The sequence below is a fragment of the Paroedura picta genome, chromosome 1 (assembly GCF_049243985.1).
Source record: "Paroedura picta isolate Pp20150507F chromosome 1, Ppicta_v3.0, whole genome shotgun sequence".
In the NCBI taxonomy this organism is placed as follows: Eukaryota; Metazoa; Chordata; class Lepidosauria; order Squamata; family Gekkonidae; genus Paroedura; species Paroedura picta.
In genome coordinates, this window is record NC_135369.1 from 22,326,991 (window position 1) to 22,353,608 (window position 26,618).

The 26,618-nt window shown below is 46.3% G+C and overlaps 1 protein-coding gene across 3 annotated transcripts in view; it reads right to left on the reverse strand.

Moving 5' to 3' along the window:
* Positions 1-26,618, reverse strand: part of ANKRD35 (ankyrin repeat domain 35) — a 49,706-nt gene that overhangs the window by 12,435 nt on the left and 10,653 nt on the right. For 2 of the 3 annotated variants that reach the window (XM_077326705.1, XM_077326712.1), the window contains exons 2-9: positions 22,137-22,267; positions 20,468-20,556; positions 18,885-18,949; positions 8,000-8,057; positions 5,988-6,058; positions 3,318-3,424; positions 1,567-1,751; positions 71-111 (exon numbers count right to left, since the gene is read on the reverse strand). In XM_077326705.1, the coding sequence (XP_077182820.1) occupies positions 71-111; positions 1,567-1,751; positions 3,318-3,424; positions 5,988-6,058; positions 8,000-8,057; positions 18,885-18,949; positions 20,468-20,556; positions 22,137-22,267 (747 nt within the window). Of the gene's footprint in view, positions 1-70; positions 112-1,566; positions 1,752-3,317; positions 3,425-5,987; positions 6,059-7,999; positions 8,058-18,884; positions 18,950-20,467; positions 20,557-22,132; positions 22,268-26,618 lie in introns of those variants that run through there. The other variant, XM_077326720.1, reaches the window with a different exon arrangement.

Genomic DNA, 26,618 nt, shown 5'->3' on the forward strand with positions numbered 1-26,618 from the left:
GCACCCAACAACAACAATCTCCTGCTGAGAATCTAATGGTCCCTCTCCTGTGGATTGAGGATTTCCTTACCTGTGAGCCCATCTCTGACAAGCAGTCAAAGCCGCCACTCTCTGTGGAAATGGAGAAACAAAATTTGTTATACTCAAGACACAAACAGACCAAAGCACTCAACCAATCTTGTTTTGTTTTGAGTTCCAGATCTTTTTGATTGATTGCAATGTTTCGATCAATTAATCTAACCTAAGAACTGATTAGCAGTTGCCAGTGTGACTGATCTTGTTAGCATCTGAAACCTAGGCTGATTCTGCACTTATTTTGTTTTTCTCCATTGTGGATCCTGCTGAACTCAAATCGATTTAAACTTGGATCTTCCTCTATCCCCCCCCCCCACACACACACACAATTGAAACAGAAAGTTTGATTGGGGAAGCTCAGAACGGGGAAGAGTGCCAATTGCAGTAGGAGTCTCTTTCTTTTCTTCAACGGGGGGGGGGGGATTGGAGACAGCAGAGGAGAGGGAAATAACAAGAGGCAAATCTCTGCTGAGAGAAGTTAGGGCTTCTGAAGCGCGGTCACTTTAAGGGAAGCCTTGCAGCCGGGAACCAGGAAGTCTTTGAACTGATGCCCTGGCCAATCAGGGAAGACTGCTTTGCTACCAGGCAGGGAGAAAGAAGTTAATTCGCAAAAAGCAGAAATCTGCACATTTACTCATCGCGGTATTTGAAATATTGAGGTTTATATCCACTCCAGGATATCGGGGAGAAAACGTAGGGTCACCACCAATCAATCATGCCTGTTGCAGATGGAAAATTTAAAGCGCCCAAAGTGGAAATCGAATTCAGTGTAGACTGCAGGGATTTAGTAGATCTGGGAGTGGATAAAAAGCCCTGGGCAGACTACACCCTAAGCAGAGTCAGCCACAGCATTTGGATGGGAAACCACCAAGAAGACCAGGGTTGCTATGCAGAGGCAGGCAATGGCCAACTGCCTCTGCTCATCTCTTGCCTTGAAAAGCCTATGGTTCTGGGGTCGCCATGAGTTAGTTGTAACTTGATGGCACACAATTATATTACTATTGCAATTAGCATGCTGAGGATCCCCACTAACTAAGTTTTCTTAGGGTCCATCATTCTAGGATCTGAAGTCGAGATCTGAAGCTGGCTTCACAAGTTAGCCATCATTAAATCATGGTTTTACATTATGCCTGAAGTATGCCTGTGACTGTGCTAGGATTCCTATCACTCATCAAATGATGGGACCTTTGGAAGACAATGCCTGGTATATATGGAGCTGTAAGAGTATGGTCAATTCTGGACAATGCTCTAGGCTACATCCCTTAATCTCTATGGTCTTAACCATAGCAACTAGGGGAATTCCTAGAGCCTTCCTATCTGGAAGAAATTTTTATTCCCATTCTTCAGTTCCTTGGGAATGGGAAATGAACTGGGGGTTGGTAAATGGGAGGTCCCGTTCTGCATTAAGGAAACACATTTGCTGGGGAACAACAACAAAAGAGCACTTGCAGGAAAAGTGCATGGCATACACACATGCAATCTGCCCCTTACCTCTTTTTTTCCACTTCTTCAGGGCACTCCGAAGCAAGCGCTTCAGGGGTCGGCTCTTGGTCTGTGTAGCATAGTAGAGGGCATCACGGCCTGTCTTATCCACCAGCCGTACATTGGCCCCATTCTGCAGAAGCAACTGAGTGGATTCCAAGCTGCCACTCTTGCAAGCTAGAATGAGGGCCGTTCTATACAGAGGAGAAGGAGAAGATTTCTCAGTGGCAGGCAGAGCAACAAGAGGTCATGCCTGTAGCAGGCTTTCTCAACCAGGGTTGGGTGAAACCCTGGGATTTAATGATGGTCCCAGAAGGGTCTCACCAACTGGGTAAGAATTTAATTTTTTTTTAATTTTAATTATCGAGTGATATGGCCATATATGTTGACCTGCCCTCCCTCCCAAAATGGCCAGTGATGGGCCTGGAGGGGGTAGGAAGACGAGGGGCTCATCCCTTTCACAATTCATGCTTCCTAAGAGTAGACAGTGTTATGGATGAGATGGCCCTTTGAACCGATCTAGCAAGGCTCTTATGGCTAGGGATGGGCACGAACCAGAAGACAAAATAAAGTTTGTCACCAATTTTGGTCTGTTTGGGGTTCGCAAAGTTCATGAATTGAAGAACTGGGACAAACTTTGACTAGTTTTGGCACAATACATGGTAGCTCATAATTCTTCACGAAAAACAGCTGAATATCTGGGAGCTTCCTGCCACTCAGCTAATCTTTTTCAACTACTCAGCTACTCTGGGAGCTTCCTGCCACTCAGCTTCCTGCCACTCTTTTCTGCTCCCCGTGGCTTTTTGCATGCTCAGAGCCATTTAAACCACCACTGCTTTCTGCTCCCTTCAGCTTTCCGCTGGGAGGAATTTAAACCCTGCTTTTAGCTCTCCACAGACTTTCACAGGGAACAGAGAGCAGGATTTAAAATCAAAGGGGTTAAGTGCCTTTACTCTGCTAGCCATGGCTCACCATGGCAACAAGAAAGAGACCCTCTCTGGAAGGCACTTCACCCTGTGACTGGCCCAAAGTCACCCATATTTCACGCCCTGGTTTTGCTCCTAAACACGCGCATGCATGCATGTGCGCACACACACACAGGAAGGTTTATTTATTTATTTGGACTTGCATACTGCCACTCCAGGGGTTACCGGCTTGGGAGCCTTTAAAGAGCTGTGAGCCTTTAAACCATCCCAGTCTTCTCCCTGCTGCATTCGGAGGGAGCCGAACCAGAGGATTCAGTGGAGCCATTGAAACTTATCAGCTATGGGACGGAATCTTCTGCTCAGCTGTTTGGTTTAAATGGCTCACAAACCGTATGAAACAGCTTCTTTGCAAACCGGCATATCTGTTACGGGTCAGCAACAAACCATGAACTGAACCACAAGCTTGCAGTTCATGCCCATTCCTACTTAGGACTGTTCCCTCCTGGGAGTTCCTCCTCTTGTCGATCCTGTTGAGGATTCCATCCAGATGATCCCATCCTCTGGTCATGCCAGACAGACAAGAATTTGTCTATTTTTATATCCCTCTTTTCTCTACCTGAAGGAATCCCAAGGCAGCTTACAATCACCTTTCTCTTCCTCTCCCCACAGCAGACACCCTGTGAGGTAGGTAGGGTTGAGAGAGCTCTGAGAGAACTGTGACCGGCCCAAAGTCACCCAAGCTGGCTGCATGTGGAGGAGAGGGGAATCAAACCCCATTCTCCAGATTAGAAACAGCCACTTTTTTCACAACTGCACAGGAGACAAGAGACTCACTTTCCATCTGTGTCAGTGAGGTCAACTTTGGCCCCCCTCTGGAGCAACTGTGAGCAGATGGCAGGATGGTTCCCCTGAGCGGCAACCATCAAAGGTGTCTGGCCGTTCTGGAAGGAGGGGGAGAGAGAGAGACAGAGAAAAGAAGTTAGGAGCCTTACTTTGTGGTTAAAATGAAAAATAAAAAAAATCAGCATGGTCTCCAGTCATTTAGTGGAGAGGCAGCTTGTTTTTCAAGTCTTTACTTTTGGGGGGGGGACAGGACCCAAACCCATTAACTATTCCTTAGGAGGCGACAAAGTGATTTCAGGTTTCGGTGCACTAAGTAACCAATGCTTGATTACGAGCTGAAATTTATCTATTGACTTCGTTGATACCCTGCAGATGACCCAAAGAGGCTTACATCATTCTTGTCTCCCCCGTTTCATCCTCAGAACAAACTTCTGAGGTAGGTTTGGATGACAGTGTGGCACTGGCCCAAGGTCACCAAGTGACCTTACATGGATTCAAATCTGGATCTACCAGACGGACACTCTAGTCTGGCCACTACAGTGCACGGTCCGTTTTTGTTATTTGATTGGGCTAGGTTTGCCCTAGACATTCCGGACAGGTGGCATTAAATAGTTCCTAGTTACCCAAAGAGGTGTCTCTAATTGTACCTACAGTCCCCATAAAAGAAAATTATACACTTGCCCCAAAGATTTGTGGTCACAAGATTTGGGGACAGGAGGCAATTTTGAATGCACAGAGAGTTGACCCTGACAGCCTCCATCTTTGTGTACAGTCTGCAATTTTAGAATGACTACTGGTTGCTAGACTCTAACAGGTAATCAGAACTGTCCTATAAAAAGGACAAGGTCCTCAGCAGCAATTTAGTGGCCTGCAACTAGGGTTGTGAACCTCCAGGGGGCGCCTAGAGATCTATTTCCAGATTATCAAGATCAGTTCTCCTGGAGAAAATGGCTGCTTTAGTGGGTGGCCTCTATAGGTGGACTCTTTACTGGGTGGACTCTATAGGTGGAGCGACCCCAGCTGAGGTCCCTCTACCCCCAAACCCCGTCCTTTCCAGCCTCTAATCTCCAGTTATTTCCCAACCAAGATCTGACAATCCTACCTACAACGCCTTTGTTCATAGTGCCCCTTTGAACTTTTAAGTGGCCCCAGAAATATTGTCTCTCTGGGCTGGCATGGACTTGTTCTAATATCCAGGGGAAGGTTTTGTGTATTGTTGTTGTTGTTTTTGGTTTCCTTTCAAGAGATCACCTAATTTTGAATATTTACATGTATCTATGAGATGAATTGCCACAAGCACATGTGTTCAACAAGGGTGGATAGAAATTGTTGAACGCGGATCAAGACGGGTGCAGAGGTTTGCCACTTTTGGGTTGGGACATGGAGCTTTAGGAGGTGGGGTCTGGGGAGGGGAGGGACTTCAGAGGGGTCCAATGCCATAGAGCAGGGGTAGTCAACCTGTGGTCCTCCAGATGTCCATGGACTTCAATTCCCATGAGCCCCTGCCAGCATGTGACTACCCCTGCCATACACCTTCCAAAGCAGCCATTTGCTCAGGGGGAACTGATCTCTGTTGCCTGGAGATCACTTGTAATCCCAGCAGATCTCCAGCCACCACCTGGAGGCTGGCAACCTAGGAGCATTTCAAGAGTCAACTGTTGAGAGAAACAACAATGGAATACAGTGATACTGATTTCCTGGTTCTTTACTTACTGCTTGGATTCAAGCCTACATTTGGTCCAGAAAGTCGGGGGGGTTAACATGTTCTACAGTTTTCCATCTTTATTAGGGTCAACCCCAATTACCTGATCCCCTCTCTGCTCAATCATTGCCTCAGTTTTTGCCCAGGAGGGATCCTGCTCAAATTGTTCTTCACATGTTATAGAAGGCCTTGAAGTGACCTTCACTAACTACCATTTTTGGTACAGCATGATCACCTGTGAATTATGGTTTCTCCTCCATTCCCATGAGTGTGGTCTCCAAGTTCATATCAGAACTACAGTGCACCCTTCAGCCTTTCCCCCCCCTGCATCATCTTCCCGCTTGAAACACTCCTGGGGGCCCTATGGGACTTGGTAGGGAACCTACATCTATCCAAGGGAACACATGGGCTTCTCCAAACAGGGCCCCCCTGAGACTGTTTCTCCATCTGCCCTATGATCTCTTTCTTAAGCAAGTATGTATTTTTCATCATAGAATAATAGAGTTGGAAGGGACCTCATGAGTCATCTAGTCCAACCCCCTGCACTATGCAGGACACTCGCATCTCTATGTTCTCAGCATGTGGGTGCAAAGGGGCTTGTGCTATAACCTTGGGTATAACAATAAACTCGGGTCTGTGAAATGTTGGAAGAAAAGGATTCCCCGTAATTCCGGAGGGGTGGCTGTGTTAAATCGGCTGCTGTAGCATCAGCAGCGCCACCACTAAGGTGGGGCCAGATAACAGAATTACAGGGGAAGTAGCACAATCAGCCTGGTAGATTTTTAACAAATTGCTTTCCCCCTTTCCCCTGAGCAACAAGATTAATTCTTTTCTTGCTGGCTACAGACAATACGTGGTGTCTCCTCCTGCCTTTAGCAGCCAAGTCTGACTCCGGCTTGGCTTCTAAAGGAGAACTATATCCCTCAAATGAATAGCAAAGAAATCCTACAGAGACTTACGTTGTCTGTCACGTCCAGGAATGCTTCTTGATCGCACAACAGCAACACGCTAGATGCACATCCTGAGACAGCTGTGTGGGAGGGGTGCGTGAAAAGGAGAGGGGGCTAGAGTTAACAGTTATGGTTTTTTCTAGAAAGCCGTCTCTTCTCTGACCAAGAGCTGTGGGTACTTTTTAGCAGCAATGCATCCTAGCAGCAACAAGGCTTGCTTCTGTCCATGGTTTTCAAATATTAGCTAGTAAAACTGACAATAGCATCTCTAATAGCACAGCCTAGCCTGATCTTGTCAGATTTCGGGGACTAAATGAAGTCAGCCCTGGGCCCATTCTGCACACATTAGATAATGCACTTTCAATGCCAATTAGAAGTAGATTTTCCTGTTCTGCACAGGAAATTCCAGCTGCAAAAACACATTGAAAGTGCATTATCCAATATGTGCAGAATGGGCCCTGGCTAGTCCTTGCACGGAAAGACCACCAAGGAAAACTGAAGTTGCTACGAAGAAAAACACAAGGGCAAACTTCCTCTGTCCATCCCTTGCCTTGGTCCTGGGGTTACTGTTAATCGCTTGTAACTTAACGGCACGGTTTCCTTTCACTGGTGAGGCCTCTCATGCTCTGGACCAGTGATTAAAGGGAAAAGATTCGTATTCACTCAGGAGACTAAACTGTGGTGCTTCCAGGTGCAATAACAGCCCAACAACATCCATGCTCCATTTGTGGATCCCACCCACAGCATCTCCCGCCAGAACTGCTCGCTGGCAGTTCCAAGGCCAGGCCCGGGGCTGTGTTTAGTTCTGGCAGATGGGTTCCATGAGGTTTCCAAGAACCTGAAGCAGGATGTTTTGCGGCCCAAATGGGCAAGTGAGTGTACAGCTGAGCTGTTTCTGTACATGCAGAAAAACCAAGGGATATCATGGCGAACTGCTTAGTTGTTCACAGCAAGATGGACAGAGATCAGCGTTAGCAGAAGGAATCTCTTGTTTGGAATGAGATTCTAGATTCCCACTGGGCTCTAGTAGGAATATGGATAAACTAGATTCAAAGCCTGTCCATAAGGCCTCTCCCTAAGGACAGGCTTTGAAGGGGCTCCCGGCCCCGCCACCAGCACACCCGTCCCGGGGAAGCCCTCCCTGGCTGCCCCTCACCCCACCAACGTTGCAGCTTCCCGGTGCGCCTTCGAGGGCCCCGGAGAAAGTCTTGGAGGGCCCCGGGGAAGCCATTCCTGGCCCCCTCCCCAGTGGTGAGACCTGCAGCCAGACTGACTGCCTACTTACGGTGGTCATTCTGGCTTCTGGGCAGAGCTCTGGCTGTTGCTGGGAGGGCCCAATGGGAAGCACCTTCCCATTGGGCCCTCACCTGCCTGGCCAGAACTGCTGTCCATCCTGGTGAGGGCCCAGTCAGAAGGCGCTTTTCACCTTCCCATTGGCCCCTCACCCGGACTGGCCCTGCCCAGTCTCCGCCCACTAAGGGCTTAGTGAAATATGATACCGCTCACCAAGCGGTTCCAGATGTTTGTTTGCTTGTTCTATTTATTGCCTGCCACTATCGAACAAGTCATCTCACAGCGGGCTACAGCATAAAATGAATCCCCTCAAGATAAAACATTAAAACCAAAACATAATCAGACGGCAAGAATAATCCTCCTCCCTCCTGCCTTCGCCCCGCCCCCAGAGTCTTCGAGACAGACTCTCAAGGTAGAGTTCAAACATGTGGAGCACCATCTTACATGTGGATCTGAACACTGCCCTGTTTATTTAAACTTTGACTTTCTCCCCGGTAGTGATCCAAAGATATTGTTCTCCCCTCCATCATTTTATCCTCTCAACAACCAGCCTGTGAGGTTGATCAAACTGAAAGACAGTGACCGACCCAAGGGATCTTCCATGTTTGCATGGGGACTTGAACCTGGCTCTTCCAGCTCCTAGACTGGCAATCCAACTGCATACGATATAGTTTCTTAAATGATTTTTAATGCAGGTAGTGTTGCATCTTTGGGGGGGGGGATCTTACCCGCCCAGTGCAGTGGTGTACGATTCTCCCCATCTACGCAGTCTTCATTGGCTCCATGCTGCAGGAAAGCAATTTTTTGGGGAAAAAACATTTGCAGACTTTTCTAATTTGTTACATCCTAATGATAAGAACACATTATAAAAATGACAACAGGACAAATCAGCACAGGAAACTGCTAATTGTAAAATGTTGTCTATAAAAGGATGCCATACACTTGGGAAATACTAACACTTGTACTGTAACACTAGAAAAGAGTTTCACAGTTTTGGAATGTTTGCAACTCAATAAGTATCTACACCCTTCTTGTATGCACCCTCGCATTAGGGATGCATGAAACCTCCAATGGAATTCCATTCTGATGTCAGTTTTTCTAAAAACACATATTTGTGCTCCTGTATTTTCGATATCACCATCTCAATTTTATTGGAGACTGTAAAAGTTATAGCACATATATAGCTTGTTTGCTATTGTTCTGCATCATGGGTAGCGTAGTCTTAAGCGCACACAAAGCTCTTTTTGTGCCTTAAGGTCAAGGTATCCCATGTGCAAGCACCGGGTCATGGCTGACCCTTGGGGTGACGCCTGCTACCGTTTTCATGGCAGACTCAGTACGGGGTGGTTTGCCAGTGCCTTCCCCAGTCATTACCGCTTACCCCCCAGCAAGCTGGGTACTCATTTTACCGACCTTGGAAGGATGGAAGGCTGAGTCAACCTTGAGCCGGCTGCTGGGATCGAACTCCCAGCCTCATGGGCAGAGCTTTCAGACTGCATGTCTGCTGCCTTACCACTCTGTGCCACAAGAGGCTCACAATCTTGTGCCTTATGTGCCAAATAGGAGGTATTTATTGGATGAATGTACACAAGATCCCATAAAAGCAACACAGGTTTCAGTAAGCCCCTCTCCCCAATTGATTTTTGGAACATAGTTTTACTAATAAAGAACCACACATTTCAAAACCAATCCTGATTTTAGGTCAAGCTCAGAGCATAGTGGGATAAGACATTTAACTCAGAGACCAGAGAGAAGTGGTAAAGTGGCGAAGAATAATGGTGATGGATTTTAAGTGCACGTGTCTGTATATATACAAACATGTTAAATTAGGATGAACTTTCCGTATCATTTTGTGAATGAGTTCTGGCTTGTGTTCCATTCCTCCTGCGCTCCATCCAGTTGAACTTGATGGTTTCCTAAAATTAATCCTAGCATTGAAACTTATTAGATGTGCCATGCCCTTAAGTTCCTTCTCATTTTCTCCTCTCCCTGCCCTAGAATGCTGTGTGTCAATAAAACACTGCAAAATATTGATCTCAATGTAATTTATGCATGACTGCGTCAGAATTCCTTTTGTGCAGCTTCTACTGATGTATGCATGCCTCCTGCACATCAGTAAATTTCTCCACAAAAAAAGAATCCGATGCAAACTCAGGTCTGATCTCTTGATTTGGGTTATGTTTCCAGCATTTATCATCTTCAATGCACACGTCGTTCATGTAACTGCAGCACGCACTGTGAACAGAATTTTCTTTTTTAAGACGGGAAAATTCCTTATGCATCCATTTTGAATAAAATTGAATAAAATTTGAAATAAATTTTCTTGCAAACTTCAAAAGACAGAAAGAAATTCAGATGAGGAGAACTTTAGAAGCAAGGAATGTATTTAGGTCCCTTACACTAGCGATCCCCAACCTGTGGGCCATGGACCACATGTGGTCCGACAATTTGGAGGTGGGCCCCGAAGGACGCCTTCTTCCTCCCCCTGTCATGAGTTAAACTGTCAGTTTAACTGTCATGAGTTAAAATTTCCATGAAAATAAAATGTTCCTTGTGTTCATTGTTGTGGTGTGTCTGTATCTTATTTTGAAGGGATGTTTAAACATTACCATAGCGATCAGAGAGCGTTAGGACAGTGGTTGAGAGTAGAGGAGTAAACTACCCCCCCCCCACCGGGCCTCAGTAAAAGGCGTTGAGTGGTCCCCGGCGTTGAGTGGACCCCGATGATAAAAAGGTTGGGGACCACTGTGGTCCCTAACCCCCGGCCCGGAGACCGGCACCAGTCCATGGATCAGTTGGTACCGGGCCATGGCTCCTCCTCGTCCTCCTCCCCGGCTGCTGCCTCGGGGGCTGCCCTGCCACTCTGCTGCCAGCTCACTTTTGGTGCTCTCCGGTGGCCACCATGGCTCGGACTCCCCCTCGGCATGGAACTGTGCAGCTGCTGCTGGCAGCGCCCCCAGTGGGTGGCAGGAAGTCAGGGGTGCCAGCAGGAAAGCAAGTGGAGCAGGGGCTCAGGCAGAGGTGGCAACGTCCCTCGGAAAAAGACTACCCCCCCCGGGCCTCAGTAAAATTGTCAAGTGTTGACCAGTCCCCAGTGATAAAAAGGTTGGGGACCACTGCCTTACACTGTCCCACAATAGAGCCTCTTGTGGCGCAGAGTGGTAAGCGGCAGAAATGCTGTCTGAAGCTGTCTGCCAATCAGGTTGGGAGTTTGATTCCAGCAGCTGGCTCAAGGTTGACTCAGCCTTCCATTCTTCTGAGGTCAGTAAAATGAGGACCCAGCTTGCTGGGGGGTAAAACGGTGATGACTGGGGAAGGTACTAGCAAACCACCCTGTATTGAGTCTGCCATGAAAATGCTAGAGGATGTCGCCCCAAGGGTCATACATGACCCAGTGCTTGCACAGGGGATACCTTTACCTTTGCACTGTCCCGCTGGTTCAGGATAACATATTTTGATTGACAGCAGCTCCCCAAGATCTCAGGAGGCTCTGTTTCCCAATACCGGCTGCTAGCCTTCAGAACAGAAGAAGTGAATCTTGGATATTCTCCATGCAAAGTATAAATTCAATCATTGAGCTGCAACCCGGCCCATAAATGTTCCAATCCTAATAATCCCACAGCAATTATTTCATTGGCAGAACCTGGGGGTCTTGACCACAGGATATAAGTCTATGTGAAATCGCTTCCAACTGATGGCGATTCTATAAATTAATGACCTCCCAAATATCTTCTTGTTATCAGCCTTGCTCTGGTCTTGCAAGCTGAGGGTGGTGGCTTCTTTAATGGGGTCCCTGCATCTCATGTTGGGTCTCCCTCTTTTCCTGATGCCTTCAGCTTTCCCCTGCATTGTTGCCTTTTCTAGTGTGTCTTATCAGAATGTGACCCAAGTTTGAGTCATTCTAGCTTCTATTCAGGCTCATTGCTGCCTAATGGAAGAATCATCAGACTCATAGAGTTGCCAGCTCCATGTTGGGAAATACTGGGAGTTTTGGGGGTCAAGCCTGGGGGGCAGACAAGGGACCTCAATCGGAGATAGTAGAGTTCACCCTACCCAACCCCCAAGCAGTCATTCTATCCAGGGGAACTGAACATGTAATCTGGAGATAAGTTGTAACTCCAGGAGCTCTTCAGGGTGATATCAGGGGTCTCTCAGCCTCACCCACCTCACAGGGTGTCTGTTGTGGGGAGAGGAAAGGAAAGGAAAGCCGCTTTGAGACTCCTTTGGGTAGAGAAAAGTAAAATATAAGAACCAACTCTTCTTCTTCTTCTTCTTTTACTACTACTACTACTACTACTACTACTACTACTACTAGCATGCATGTGGTTCCTGGTCAAAGCTGGGGGAGATCCAGTGCCAGTTCCACTCACCGCTCCTCCGAATATAGATTCAGGTGGGTAGCCATGTGGGTCTGAAGCAGCAGAACAAAGTTTAAACCTAGGGGCATCTTTGAGACCAACCCAGTTGTATTCAAGGTGTATGCTTTCATCTGCAGGTACACTTCAGATATGATCTGAAGAAGTGTCCATGCACGCACCTTGAATAAAACTTGGTTGTTCTTAAAGATGCCTCTGGACTCAAGCTTTGTTCTGCCCCTCGAAAGGTTCTCCTTCGCCCCGTATTTAGAAACAACTGCAATTGTGTGCCTGTTTCCAGAGGCAATCATTGACTCTGCCCCTCTGGCTCAACTGCTTTTATACGAGGCATCGTAGCTACAAAGTGGGGAGGCTGCCGGGCCTCATTGCTTCAGAGGCACAGCTAACCAAGACATCGGCTTATGGCAAAATAAGCCGTCGAGCAGGAAACTCCTCGCCTCCCCAAACTTTCGCAACACGCCCTTTCCCCTCCCCAAATTTTGTTCTCACCTTGGGATTTAACAACCCCGCCCAGCTCTTCCCCTTCCCAGTCACCTCTGTGTCGAAACTACCCCCCACGGGTGCACCTTGCAACATCACAGGGAAAACAACTAGACCCAGAAAAGGTCTCATGCGAGGACAGGAGTTGGGACCGCCATACCAATGACATCGTGGAGGGACTGTGGATCGAGGGCAGACCACGTACTTTGCATGCGGAAGGTCCCAGGTTTGGTTAAAGGAGGCACCGCTGAGAGGGTAACACTTAGCCGAGATTATACATATTGTGGCAAGAGTAGATGATAGTGCTTTTGCCCTGTGCCAAGTTTATGGTGTGTCCCATAAAGCGCAGCTGGTCACACCCACCATGGATTCACCTGCACGTTACATTTCCCCCGGGGACATCCATTGTTTGAGTTGAGAGCAGTGGAGTTTCATGTTTCCCAGAACTGGGAACACAGTGCATAGCGGAAAGGGAGCTTAGATCTTCCCCTGTGCCATTCACCCGGCTGTGGATGCACTATTTGCCCCATTAGGTGCTCCACATGAAGAAGAAGAAGAAGAAGAAGAAGAAGAAGAAGAAGAAGAAGAAGAAGAAGAAGAAGAGTTGGTTCTTATATGCCGCTTTTCTCTACCTGAAGGAGGCTCAAAGCGGCTTACAGTCGCCTTCCCTTTCCTCTCCCCACAACAGACACCTTGTGGGGTAGGGGAAGCTGAGAGAGCCCTGATATTACTACTCTTTCTGAACAGCTTTATCAGTGCTGTGGTACAATTGCAATTCTCTCTATGAGTCTGATGCATTAGGCAGCACTGAGCCTGAATTTTCTCTAGATGTCAGAATGACTCAAACTGAGACTGTCATACTTAGGTCACATTCTGAGAAGACTCACTGGAAAAAACAACAATGTGGGGGAAAGTTGAAGGCATCAGAAAAAGAGGGAGACCCAACATGAGATGCAGGGACCCCATTAAGGAACCCACCGCCCTCAGCTTGCAAGACCAGAGCAAGGCTGATAACAAGAGGATATTTGGGAGGTCATTAATTTATAGAATCGCCATCAGTTGGAAGCGATTTCACATAGACTTATATCCTGTGGTCAAGACCCCCAGGTTCTGCCAATGAAAGAATTGCTGTGGGAGTATTAGGATTGGAACATTTATGGGCCGGGTTGCAGCTCAATGATTGAATTAATAGTTTGCATGGAGAATATCCGAGATTCACTTCTTCAGTTCTGAAGGGTAGCAGCCGGTATTGGGAAACAGAGCCTCCTGAGATCTTGGGAGAGCTGCTGTCAATCAAAATATGTTATCCTGAACCAGCGGGACAGTGTAAGGGACCTAAATACGTTCATTGCTTTTAAAATTCTCCTCATCCGAATTTCTTTCTGTCTTTTGAAGTTTGCAAGTAATTTTTATTTCTGAGATGAATTGGATGCATGAGGAATTTCCCCATCTTTTCTTTAAAAAGATTTCTGAATTCTGTTCACAGTGCGTGCTGCAGTTACATGAACGACGTGTGCATTGAAGATGATAAATGCTGGAAACATAACCCAAATCAAGAGATCAGACCTGAGTTTGCATCGGATTCTTTTTTTGTGGAGAAATTTACTGATGTGCAGGAGGCATGCATACATCAGTAGAAGCTGCACAAAAGGAATTCTGACGCAGTCATGTATAAATTACATTGAGATCAATATTTTGTAATGTTTTATTGACACACAGCATGCTAGGGCAGGGAGAGGGAAAAATGAGAAGGAACTTAAGTTACCGTAAGACAGGCTGAGCTAGCACTGGACCCTGTGTGACTCAACCATGTTGCTGGCAACTACACAAGTCTGGCAGGCAACTCATTGGGCTGCTCCTTGACCAGGCCTGACAGTGGACACCCCTGCATGTCTTCATGCCATGCAACTCATCTAGGCCAGGTGACCAGGTGACTTGCTAGTGTGCGGGGATGGGCTGCAAGGGCAAGACAATAGGGAATGCTGAAAGAGGGGGGCAGACAGGTTAGTACAGACTTTCTTAACTTTATTACCATTGAGAAACCCCTGAAACATTCTCCAGGCTTCAAGAAACCCCCAAAGTGGTGCAATTGTGCAGAATAGGGTTGGGAAGCAGAGCTGTGTGTCTCACCCCACCTGAGGCCCCTCCCCTTCCCACCCCCTCCAGGCCCAACATTGGCCATTTTGGGAGGGGGGTCAACATATATGGACCCTATCACCTGATAAATGTTTAGCACATTTAAAAATATTTTAAAAATTAATTAACTCCCACCTATCTGGAAAACCCTTCCAGGGCCGTCAAGACACCCGAAGGGTTCATGAAACCCTGGTTGAGAAAGCCTGGACTCCAGCCTTCAGCAGTCTACTGAGAGGGGAAATCTAGTCAATAATTCTTAGACTGCAAACTGTCCCACTGAAAGCATGTCCCTGTTTTCTTTTGTGACTGATGGGAAGGTATGTTTCCATCTTCCATTCGCCATCCCTTTACTCATTAGGGTGGGGCCGATTGATAGTAAGCATGGCAGGTGGGGGCATGTCTGTTTCGTTGGTTGCGCCACACAATGGAATGGCAAGGTCTTTAAAAATCAAATTAAAAGGTAGATATAACTGCTCACACAGCAAATTGACTCCATTCCCAGCTGAAGTTTGCTAGTCCTGTGTGAGGACAGACCAGATGGTTTGCTGGACTGAGTCAATCGCTAAAGCTAAATGAGGCACCAGCCTCTGCGGTGGATCCAAGGAACGCATAGATGCCACACTGTGGATTGCTAGATCCCTAAGAATAAACAGTCTGTGGACCAAAACGACCTAGGTGTAAACTGCACTGAGCTTTTATTCCAACCCCAGATCAATTCAGTCCCTACCCTCTACACAGAATGCAATTTCCATTTGGATTTGGGGCGATTTAAAATTTCCTTCTGCAGCAAGAAGGATTGATCCAGAGTGACCCTACCTTTATTGTGTGATATCTTAGAGTGCTTTTAACCCTCAATATTTAAAGGCTGTTTTGAATCTGAGCTCTCCTCAGTGGTAGAGGACCCATGATTAGCCACAGATGGTCATGTGACAAACTTGCCTTAAAGGAGAAGCCCTTAATTTCTCTCAACTACTGCCGGTCCTGGATTTTTTTCTCCCTTCTCTGCCTTTTTCAATCCTTTCCCACCCACCCACTACCCTCCAAGAAAAGAAAGAGGCTCCCTGCTTGGCTTCTCCCGCCCCCTTCAAGAAAAGAAAGAAAGAGGCTTGGCTCCCCCCCCCTTCTGAACCATGTGCAGAACACTATCCTGTTTCAATGGGGGGGGGGGAGAGGAAGATCCGAGTTCAAAGCAATCTGAATTCAACAGGATTGACAATGGAATAAATAAAGTAAGTGCAGACTCTGCCCTAGAGAGAGAGAAAAGACGCTTCTGGCTCTATTGTTTATCATCTCAATTGGTTTTGTGGAATGCAAGACTGAGCCTATGAAAAGTCTGTATTGATGACAAATCAATAGCCCCAAGAGGCATGGGCTGACGAAGTCTTAATGAAACTTGTACCTGTTGAATTTTTTTGACACTCCAATCAATATTAAAGATAAGTAGAAGGCACACACAACAGGCTTTTGGGAATTCTTTTATGTTTCGGTCTACAGACTATTTATTCTTTGGACCCTAGCATTCATTCCCGTGACCTCCTTTACTTGTTTTGTTTTACAGTGGGGATTGCTACAACCCCTGGAAGACTGATCAGAGTGGGAGTTACCTAACTCAATCCAGTGATGCCGCTACATCAATTCCAGCCCCGTACTACATGCCATGGATTCAGGCGATAAGCAAACCAGAGCCCTAGGATCCCCCCGGCTCTACTTCTATTTTCCTGATTTCCTTCCTCCCCCCTCCTCCTTCAGTGTGTAGCTTTCAGCATTCGCACACACACTCTAGCCTGTTCCCAGGACGTTAAAGATAACCTTCATGATACTATCTCTTGCTCTGTATGTTATGGCTCCAGCAAGTAGTTCTGGCCTCCTTTTGGTAACTAGGGCTGATTCTGCACCTACTTTGTTTTTTTCCGTAGTCGGGCAAAATTCAGGTCAATTTGAACCCGGGTCTTCCTCCTGATCCCCCCTGAATTGAAACAGAAAGTATTCTGCACTTGATTGGGGAAGCTCAGAGTGAGGCGGGGCGTCAAGTGCAGCAGAAGGCTCTTTCTTTCTTTTCCTGAATGCAGAGGTGGGGGGAAGATTGGAGACAGCAGTCTCACAGAGAAGGAGGAGGGGAAAATAAATTCAAGAGGCAAATCTCTGCTGAAAGAAGTGTGGGTTTCTGAAGATCCCAAAATAAGGACAAAAATAAGTCTTGGGAGGGAAGTCTTGCAGCCGGGGACCAGGAACTCTTTGAACTGACGCCCTGCCCAATCAGGGAAGACTGCTTTGCTACATCAGCATTGCAGGCATGGGCAGGAAGTTAGTCCACAAAATGCAGAAGAACTACATTTATACTGAGGGCTTTCAAAGCTGGTTCTTCAAACATAGCAACTTATATCTGCTCCTGGATGTTGCAGGGGAAAGCTAGGGTGACCGCGGATCAATCATGGATGTTGCAGAGGGAAAATTTAAATCACCCCAAATCAAAATGGAAATCAAATACAGTGCAGAGGGGAGGGGTTTATTCAGGCTGGGAGAGGATAAAAAGCAAAATGCAGACTCGACCCAGGTGTAAAATTGTATATTCCTCTTTGTTCTAAATTCCCTTTGAATATAAAAGCCCTTATGTTGTGGGAATACCTAAGGGCGGAAAAATGGTGTGTTAGTAGGGGAAGGGGAGGTGTCTATATGTACCCCAAGACTGGCCAAACCAGCTGTTCTTAGCAATAGACTTCTATCATGATACTTCCAGATATACTTCTTGGATCTAATAAAACAACTCTGAACTCTTTTTTGTAAAAAACGTCTCAATAGGCTTGTATCTCACGAGAGAGTAGTCTTGGTTTGTGAGCATTGTGGGATGCTCCAGAACAGTGGTTCTCAACCTGGGGGTCAGGACCCCTTTGGGGGTCAAACAACCTTTTCACAGGGGTCATGGCAGGGCAAGCAGCTTGGCCGGGGGGGGGACGGATGGACGGACGCCACTGTTGCTCCGAGATCGGTATGATGGGACAAGAAGCAGAACTGAACTGAGAAACCGCGGAAAAGAAACCAATTTATATACAACATGAACCATGGATCTTCATGTCATTGATCAGTTTCAGTTTAATTTCTGTGAAATAACACTTGCATAATTTTATGGTTGGGGGTCACCACAACATGAGGAACTGGATTAAAGGGTCACGGCATTAGGAAGGTTGAGAATCACTGCTCTAGGATATGGTTCTCAACCTTTTTGAGCCTGTGGGCATCTTTAGAATTGGGGGGGGGGGGCATGACTGTAGAAGTGTTGCTGGAGAAAGTGGAGCCAACCCAAAAATGTCAGGGAGTGAGGTGATTGATAACTCTAATAGTAGCCTTTCAACACTTCAGGCAGAAGCTCTGCTTAACAGGACACCTTTTGGAGTGAACACATTGTTTTAGCAGATTTTCTTGCATATACATCTCACCATCACTCACGCATACCCTTGTGCTGTGGTGCCAGTGGCTGCCAATTCAGTTTTTAAATCTGTCCTGCCAATCAGATCACCAATAGCCAATCGGAGGTCGTGTTGGCCAAAAGCCCCACCTACCGGAATCTCTCTGGTAAAAGTGAATCCTAGAACATCCCATTATACAGTAACATCATTTCTGGTTATGTACTGTGGCATTGTGGGATGCTGTTTTACCCTTGTCATTTCCCCTTGCTGCCCTCTTGAATACTGACCAGGCGGCAGTTTTGCTAGCAGCAGGCAAGTGGCAGCCCTAATCCCTGCGCGGTCTGCTGTATACTGTATTCATTTACTCTGCTGTGGCCTGTCCTGCACACGTTTTTAAAAGCCAATTAGATGCTTGTTCTTTAGTCTAAGATGCTCTAGAACAGTGATTCTCAATCTTCCTAATGTTGCATTCCTTTAATACATTTCTTTATTTTGTGGTGACCCCCAACCATAAAATTATGCAAGTGTTCTTTCACAGAAATTAGCCCGAAACTGACCAATGGTGTGAAGATCCATTGTTCATGATTGTATATAAATTGGGTTTTTTCCCGTGGTTTCTCAGTTCAGTTCTGCCTCTTGTCCCACCATGCTGATCACACCCTTTTCCGCTTCTCCAGACAAACGAATGTTCTATCTGGATCTACCCTGCAAAGCTGTTGTTTGGATGGTGCCCCCCCCATCCCCAGCCAAGCTGCTTGCTCTGCCGCGACCCCTGTGAAAGGGTCATTCAACTTCCAAAGGGGTCCCAACCCTCAAGTCGAGAGCCACTAGAAAAACAGACTTGTCCCATAATCAGCCCCAAATGAAGCACACTGTGACATGGCAAGCTAGAAGGATGCTTTCATGATCATAGGGCATGCACGATGCATCCGTTTCCCGCTCAGAGACGGAAATTCCAAGGAAGGAGCTGAAGCCTGAAGAATGGCAGTGATACTCAAGCACCCAAACAAGCGCAACCGTAGACCACCTCACCACCTTTGTAAACCCCCCCCTCTGCCTCCGCAGTCCTCTGAACCTCTTCAGTGGCACCCTCTCTTTATTTCCCGCCTTCCAGAGCCGACCCACCAGCACTGAAAACAGGCCCAGCAGCAGGGGCTTGAAGCTCGACCAAATGAAGAACTGGGCGACTGACGGGAAGGAAGAGCTCTTTCCCTTACCTGCAGAAGGACTTTCACGCACTGCGGCTGGCAAGCGATGGTAGCCAAATGTAAAGCTGTACTGCCTGCGGGAGAGAAGAAAAAACCCCGCAAGACGGAGGAGGATTACTGTGCATATTCATGTTTCAGTTTTTTTTCTTCTGCAAATAGCTCACGTGGGAATCTTTCATGTGAGTTAATATATTATTTATACGGTGGTTTCGGTCACTGGCTGTTACAGTGTAGGTGTTTCCCGCCCTGGCTGCGTGGGCAGCTGAGCCTGCCCTCGAGGAAATATTTCGTTCTGATTTGGAGCCTGAAATGGGAAAGGGTAGTTTTGTTTCTGGGGGAAGCGGGGGAGGGATTGGATATCATTTAGAATCATAGAATCATAGAGTTGGAAGGAGCCATACGGGCCCATCTAGTCCAGCCCCCTGCTCAATGCAGGATCAGCTGGTCAGGATAAGAACGCTTCCAAGGCCATGAAATCTAGTCACCGGAGGTTTCACGGTCAGTGCTGCAAGAGGAGATACATCCTGTATTTTTGCAAGAGATGGCAAAATTCTGTTTATGAAGTATATGCGTGGGATATCTGAGAAACTGTACCAAACCCAAAAGGCGACTGAGTTAAGCTATCCTGTCAAAGACCTTTAAGGCTCCACCTGTTTTGAAAAACTGTTAGGTTGGTTTATATTTGGTTAACGCCGTGTATCGATAGATAGCAAGGCTTGGATTTCAAAGACATCGAGCCTTAATCGAAATACTACAGTCACAAAATATCAACAGCATAAAGCCCAACGGAGACAGCACAGCAGCTCAGCCAGTGACTAGAAGTGATAAGTCTATGAAAGGTTGTCATTTGGAGGAGGGCAGGATGCTGTTCCTATTGGCTGCAGAGGAAAGGACGCGCAGTAATGGGTTTAAACTACAAGTACAACGATATAGGCTAGATATCAGGGGAAAATTTTTTCACAGTTAGAGTAGGTCAGCAGTGGAATAGGCGGCCTAAGGAGGTGGTGAGCTCCCCCTCGCTGGCAGTCTTCAAGCAAAGGTTGGATACACACTTTTCTTGGATGCTTTAGGATGCTTAGGGCTGATCCTGCGTTGAGCAGGGGGTTGGACTAGATGGCCTGTATGGCCCCTTCCAACTCTATAATTGTATTATTCTAGTTAGCCTACAAGGAGCTACACGGGGGGGGGGGGAATCTCTGTGCTCTTTCCATCCATCCTCCCTAGTCAAAGTCCACATGGTTTAAAAACTTGGGACACTGGATCATATTTGTAAAAGCTAAACAAATTCATTCTAGTGCATCTAATTTGACTTGAGAATATGATGTTGGAGGGCTGGTGGCTTCCTGGAAGTCAGAATCTTAGTTTTCCGCCGCTTGGTTACCGTGTATGTTGGGTTTTTAGATATTTACTGAGATATTTTTGATGTTTTAGGAGGTAAGTTTTTATTGGGGGTTTTATATATGTTGTAACCCGCCATGAGCCTCTTGGGAGTGGTGGACTAGAAATATAATAATAATAATAATAATAATAATAATAATAATAATAATAATAATAATAATAAAAACAACAGCAAAAGTCCAGTGTATACATACCATCATCGTTCTTGTCATTAACTTCTACGCCATGATTTAGGAGGATCGTAAGGCATTCTGTGAGCCCCTTGGAAGCTGCCAAGTGGAACCTTCACGGGGAAGAGAAAAGCCAGACCTTAGTAGACTTCTAGTCTCATCCAGTAGTACAGGGTCATTATGTAGAGGCAGGCAAACCACCTCTCAATGTCTCTTGCCTAGAAAACCCTACAGGGTTTCCATAAGTTGGCTGCAGCTTGACAGCATTCTTCACCACCACGTGAGCCAGAGGAATTTAAGTAGACTCCATAGCTGGCTTGTGTATCTGTTTAAAGTTGACCCTGGTTGCACCTTGATGGTGTGTCTCGCATCCATGTCCTAACCAGGGATGACCTTGCTTAGCTTCTGAGAGCTGATGAGGTCAGGCTAGCCTGGGCCATCCAGGTCAGAGTCATCAGGCTCATTGGAGTTGCTAAATTTAAAAGGACCCCAAAAGTGTTCAGATTTCAGCAAATATTTACATACAGACATGCCATCGAGGTGCAGCCGAGTTCTGACAACCCCATGAAAGGACCTTCAAGGCAAATGAGAGATGATTGGCTCCCTTTGCAGAATCCCTGTTGGTGGTCTTCCATCCAAGTCCAGATTCTGTTTAGCTTCTGAGATGAGATGAGACCATGCTATATCAGGGGTGGCCAAACTGTGGCTCTCCAGATGTCCATGGACTACAATTACCATGATCCCCTGCTAGGTAACTGTACTCCATGGACATCTGAAGAGCCACAGTTTGGCCACCCCTGTGCTATACCATGTCACCTTCCCTCCCATAAAATCTTATCCAATGAATTGTATTCCAAACATATATCCATAGTAAAAATAGCAATGTCCTTAAGCTATGTGAAAGTTGAATGCCAGATCCTCATAGTCATGTTACTTTGACAGTCATTACAGTCCTCTTAAAGTATTCATGACATGGGAATTTTGCATATGAGATTTGGAATGGGGCACAGCCATGAGTTAGGGTAGGGGAGAGTCCCGTATATCAAACAGGCAGGATACATGTCAAGATGCATGAAGGACCACATGAACAGGCTACAGCTGGGAAGGGCCCCTGGTTAAGGACATTTCACTTGATGTTGTCATGTGAGTCTTATTGCATTAAATCTACATAATTTTGCATTGCATTAAATAAATAGTTCTAAAGAAAAAGGAGTGGTTCTTTTGCTTTCAGATGTTGCAGCATGCGTCATGAGCAGATATAATCTCAGAAGAAGTATTTCCTCTGGTGCAAGAGAAGAGGGGGAATGAATCTTATGAAAGGGAACCACCCACTGATTTGTTAAGTGCTCGCATTGAAAAGAATTAAAATTGCAAAAAGAATTATTTAGGGACAACCCAATTAACTTAACAAAATAAATAAATCTTTTTTAATAACCCATCCTTCCTGAATGCTCAAGGTGGTTAACGACATGAGATAAACAATCGGTACAAATACAATATCATATATAAATATACGCAATAAAACATTTTGAATAAAACATGATCTGGTTTCTTTGATCAATTAATTGGCTGGACCTGACTGCTTGGTAAGACTGTCCTCTAAAACACAGATTGTCAGAACAGAAGAGCATCTGCCAAGATGGCAGCTCTCTTGAAAGCAAGAGGAATTATGGGACAGGAAAAACTTACGTACGCGGATTGTCCCATGGCATTAAGCTTGGTGGGGGTTGCCGTCTTCTTGGAAGCAAGATTAGAGACTCGCCCCACATCCCCTTTCTCGACCGCATCCAAAAGCTTCTGGTCATGTTTGTTCCAGCTTTCAACCTGGTTGGAGAGACCCAAACGGTTTTTCTTAATTTGGTGGCAGAAAGTGCTATCAAGTGAAGATTCAAGGGGGTGGCAGGTTACAGTGGATGAACGATAGAGTTTTGAGTGTCCTGCATAGTGCAGGGAGGGTTGGACTAGATGACCCAGGAGTTCCCCTCCAACTCTATGATTCTAAGTCACAGTTGATTTATGGTGACTCTGTAGGGCAGCCTTCTTCCACTTTTTAATCGTTGAGAAACCCCAGAAGGGGCACAACCATGCAGAATATGGTTGGGAAGCATAGCTGAGGACACACCCACCCAGGGCCCCTCCCCTTCCCACCCCTCCAGGGCCATCACTGGCCATTTGGGGGGGGGAAACAGGTCAACATGACCATATATGGTCATATCGCTTAATAAATGCATAACAAATTGAATATATATTTAAAATAATTAATTAACTCCTACCCATTCAGGAAACCTTTCCAGGTCCATCAAGAAAGCCCAGAGTTTCATAAAACCCTGGCTGAGAATGGGTTTTCAATGCAAAAGATGTTTCAGAGGTGGTTTGCCATTGCTTGCCGCTGAAAGCAACCCTGGAATTCCTCCCATCTAAGTAATTCCCGTGGCTAATTTCTGAGATCTGATAATATCAGGCTAGCCTGGGCTATCCAGGTCAAGGCATTTATTTACTTCTTTTCTGGTCTACCTTTCCCATTGAAAGTCAAGGCAGATTACGGGGGGCTTTTTGCACGGCTTCAAAATCGCACAATGGTTGCTAATTGGAAACGCTATTGATTTGCCTTAACGCACGACGTCGTAGACAATCTGCAACACTCCTGAAACCGATCAGCAAAAAGCGCTTCGTTGTAGCGCTTTCAGGGGAATCCCAAAAAGTGGATTCACCCTCCGGAAAGCGCTACACTCTTGCAAACAATCTGTAACACTAGCGATAAAGACCTGTGCGTTACCATTGTTGCGGTTTCTTCAAAGTCCCTCCTCCTGAGCCTGTCCTCCAAACTTCCGGCGAAGCGATCGCCATTTTTTTTTCTCCGAGCGAGCGGGGATAAACGCACCAGCGAGCCTCTTTCTGTTTAGAGGCTTCCCTGGCTTCAGTCCTTTACCTTTAGTCACTAAGCACAAACCACATAAAAGCCCGTTTGCTGAAATAAAGTCCCTTTATTTTTTACACATTAATTCAGCCGAAAATCGGGCCCGTGAGGGGGGGGGGATTTTTTTTTATCACTCGAGGCAGCGTGGCAACGATCATACGATCAAACGACAGCTCACATTAGGCAGCTGGATGGGTCTCTCCGTTGCAACGAATCTACCTAGATTCGTTGCTATGGGTCTGTTTTTTTTTTTAAAAACCTTTCTTAAAGGGAAAGGGGCTGTTTGGGAGCATGCTAACGGCTGCCCATTGGCTGCTTGACGGCCAGGGGCGGGACGAGCTTGGCAATAGCGCTTCCTTTCTAGCGATTTCTTCCGAGACCGGAAGCCTGTGGGAAACGCTAAAAAACGCAACTGATTCCACTACAAAGGCAGGTATGCATAACGACGAATTCCACTATTTTAAATGGCGATTTTTCATTCCGCAAACAATTTGCAACAAAGATCCCCGTGCGTAAAGGCCCCGGGTGTTTGATTTTTTTTTTATGTGATTAAATTGTATATACTGATGCAGTAAAAGGATACTACATACAACAATGCAGCAGAACTTGATTACAAAGATTTGAAAACAAATGCAATAGGGATAGAATAGAGCATCCAAGAAACAAAGCACCAAAGGGAGCAAAACTGCCTGCTGATTTTTCATGGGCACTGAGCAGACATATACTGATGGAGACTGGATTTGTGCCACAATTGGTAGCACTGCAATTAAGCACAGGTCCACTGTGAGCAAACAGGGTACATATTAATAAATACTTAGTGCTTTAATTACAATAGCCCTGTAATGATCTGTATTATCTCCAAATTGCAGGTGGCAGGGCTGAGCATTGCAGAAGTAAAATTTGAGACTGGCACCTTCTGGATTGTGATTTATTTCCTGTGCTATTACACCACATCAGCTTTGGTTAGATTTGTGCCCCCACCATCAACAAGGCTGAGAGCCAGCATGATGTAGTAGTTAAGAGAGCCTGTAATCCAGAGAGTCGGAGTCCTCACTCCTCCTCCACATGCAGCCAGCTGGCTGACCTTGGGCCAGTCACAGTTCTCTCAGAGCTCTCTCAGCCCCACCTCCCTCACAGAATGTCCGTTGTGAGGAGATGAAGGAAAGGCGATTGTAAGCCGCTTTGAGACTCCTGTGGGTAGTGAAAAGTGGGGTATAAAACATCTTTTTCTCTAAAATGTTTCAGATAAAATATGACAACTGAAAACAAACGGTGGGGGGTATTTACCCCCACACCAAAATGAATTAAATACCTGGTTAAGAGGATATATAACATCACGGTTCCTAACTTCACTTGTTTTTTTCTGATCAAGCAAGGAAGTTACACGATTGAGCCACTGCTACATAAACATGAACTCTAAAGAACGAGACTTTTGATTAATAATATCCTTGCCTTTATTTATTTTATCATGTACCCTTTGAACGTCAGATGTGGAAATAAACAGCATCTGTGCACAGGAATGGATGTGAAGTTTCTCTCACTTTTAAATTTGACGGGGAGGGGGGGATTGCAAATTTAGCCAGAAGTTATTTTAAGATGCCAAACCAAAGACTCAAGTGAGTCTTAGATCGAGGGTTCCCCAGCTGCTTCCCCAGAAGGAGAAGAAAGAAAGCCAATCGAACCACAAGGACAGGCCTCTGTTGCTAAGCAACTACCCCAGGTGTCAAGTCCTCGCCCACCATCTTGACTAGGCATCATCCAGACTTGAGGGAGGCAGAGAGCCACAATCTCCACATCGCCTAGCAACTACCAGCCAGAGGGAGTCAGTGACGGAAACACACCGTGTTCCCTAGTAACTACCACTGTATTAAAAGAAGAAGAAAGGGACTTAAAGCTAGAATGTGGTGAACGTTGTTTTGTTCCATCACTTTTTCCCCCAGCCCACACAGGACAGGTGGTATAAGATCATTGTCCTTCCTTTCATGTCAACAACCCCATAGTGCTTTGCATTATATTGTCCCAGAGAAAGTTGGCCCATGTCCCAGGAAACACATGGCATCTCCCCACCGCCACCCCCTCTGTAAATTAGGAGTTGATTGCCTTAAAACAAGTTGCCTGAGGGAAAACCAGATGCTGAACAGGCTGGATGAAATTGTACACTAGCAGCAGATTGGGGACAGCCACCAGATAGGGCCTTGTTGACGAATAATAAAAGAAGGGGACCCGAAAGGACAAGAATCTTATTTTCCCCAGTATCCGTGTCCCAAAAATATTTAGCCTTTTCCCTTTTAGCCTCTAGCCTTTTCCCTTTTGCTGCTTCCTTCCCACCTACTAACCCAGGCTTTCTCAACCAGGGTTTCATGAAAACCTGGGGTTTCTTGAAAGCCCTGAATTTCCAAAATGAGTGGGAGTTAATTATGTTTTTATGTTGAACATTTATCGGTGATATGACCGTATATCAGGGGTAGTCAAACTGCGGCCCTCCAGATGTCCATGAACTACAATTCCCAGAAGCCCCTGCCAGCATTCGCTGGCAGGGGCTCCTGGGAATTGTAGTCCATGGACATCTGGAAGGCCGTAGTTTGATTACCCCTGCCGTATATGGTTGTGTTGACCCATCCACCCCTCCCCAAGTGGCCAGTGATGGGCCTGGAGGGGTTGGGAAGGGGAGGGGTCCCAGGTGGGCGTGTACATAGTTGTGCTTCCCAACCATATTCTGCACAATTGCATCACTTCTGGGGTTTCTTGAAGCCTGGAGAATGTTTCAGGAGTTTCTCAATGGCAATAAAGTTGAGAAAGGCTGTACTAACCTCTCTGCCCCCCTCTTTCAGCATTCCCTATTGTCTTGCCCTTGCAGCCTATCCCCGGGAAACAACCAGGCAAGCTACAAAAACTGTCTAGTAGCAAGTTGTGAAGGTGATTTTTGTGGTGGACACCATCAGACCTGGCCTAATTGTACAAGCTGAGCAAGGATCACAGCAAGTGGCCCTGGCAAAGTTGAACAAGTTCATAGACTGAGGAAGAGTGCTTGCACTCGGAAGCTTGCGCCTTGAATAAATCTTTGTTGGTCTTAAAGGTGCTACTGGACTCTGATTTTATTGTGCTACTTCAGACCAACACGGCTACCCATTTGAACCTGCACAGTAGTGAGTCACCGGGCCACCAGGCCCATATGAGTTGCATGGCATGAAGACATGCAGGGGTGTCCACTGTCAGGCCTGGTCAAGTTGCAGCCCAATAAGTTGCCTGCCAAACTTG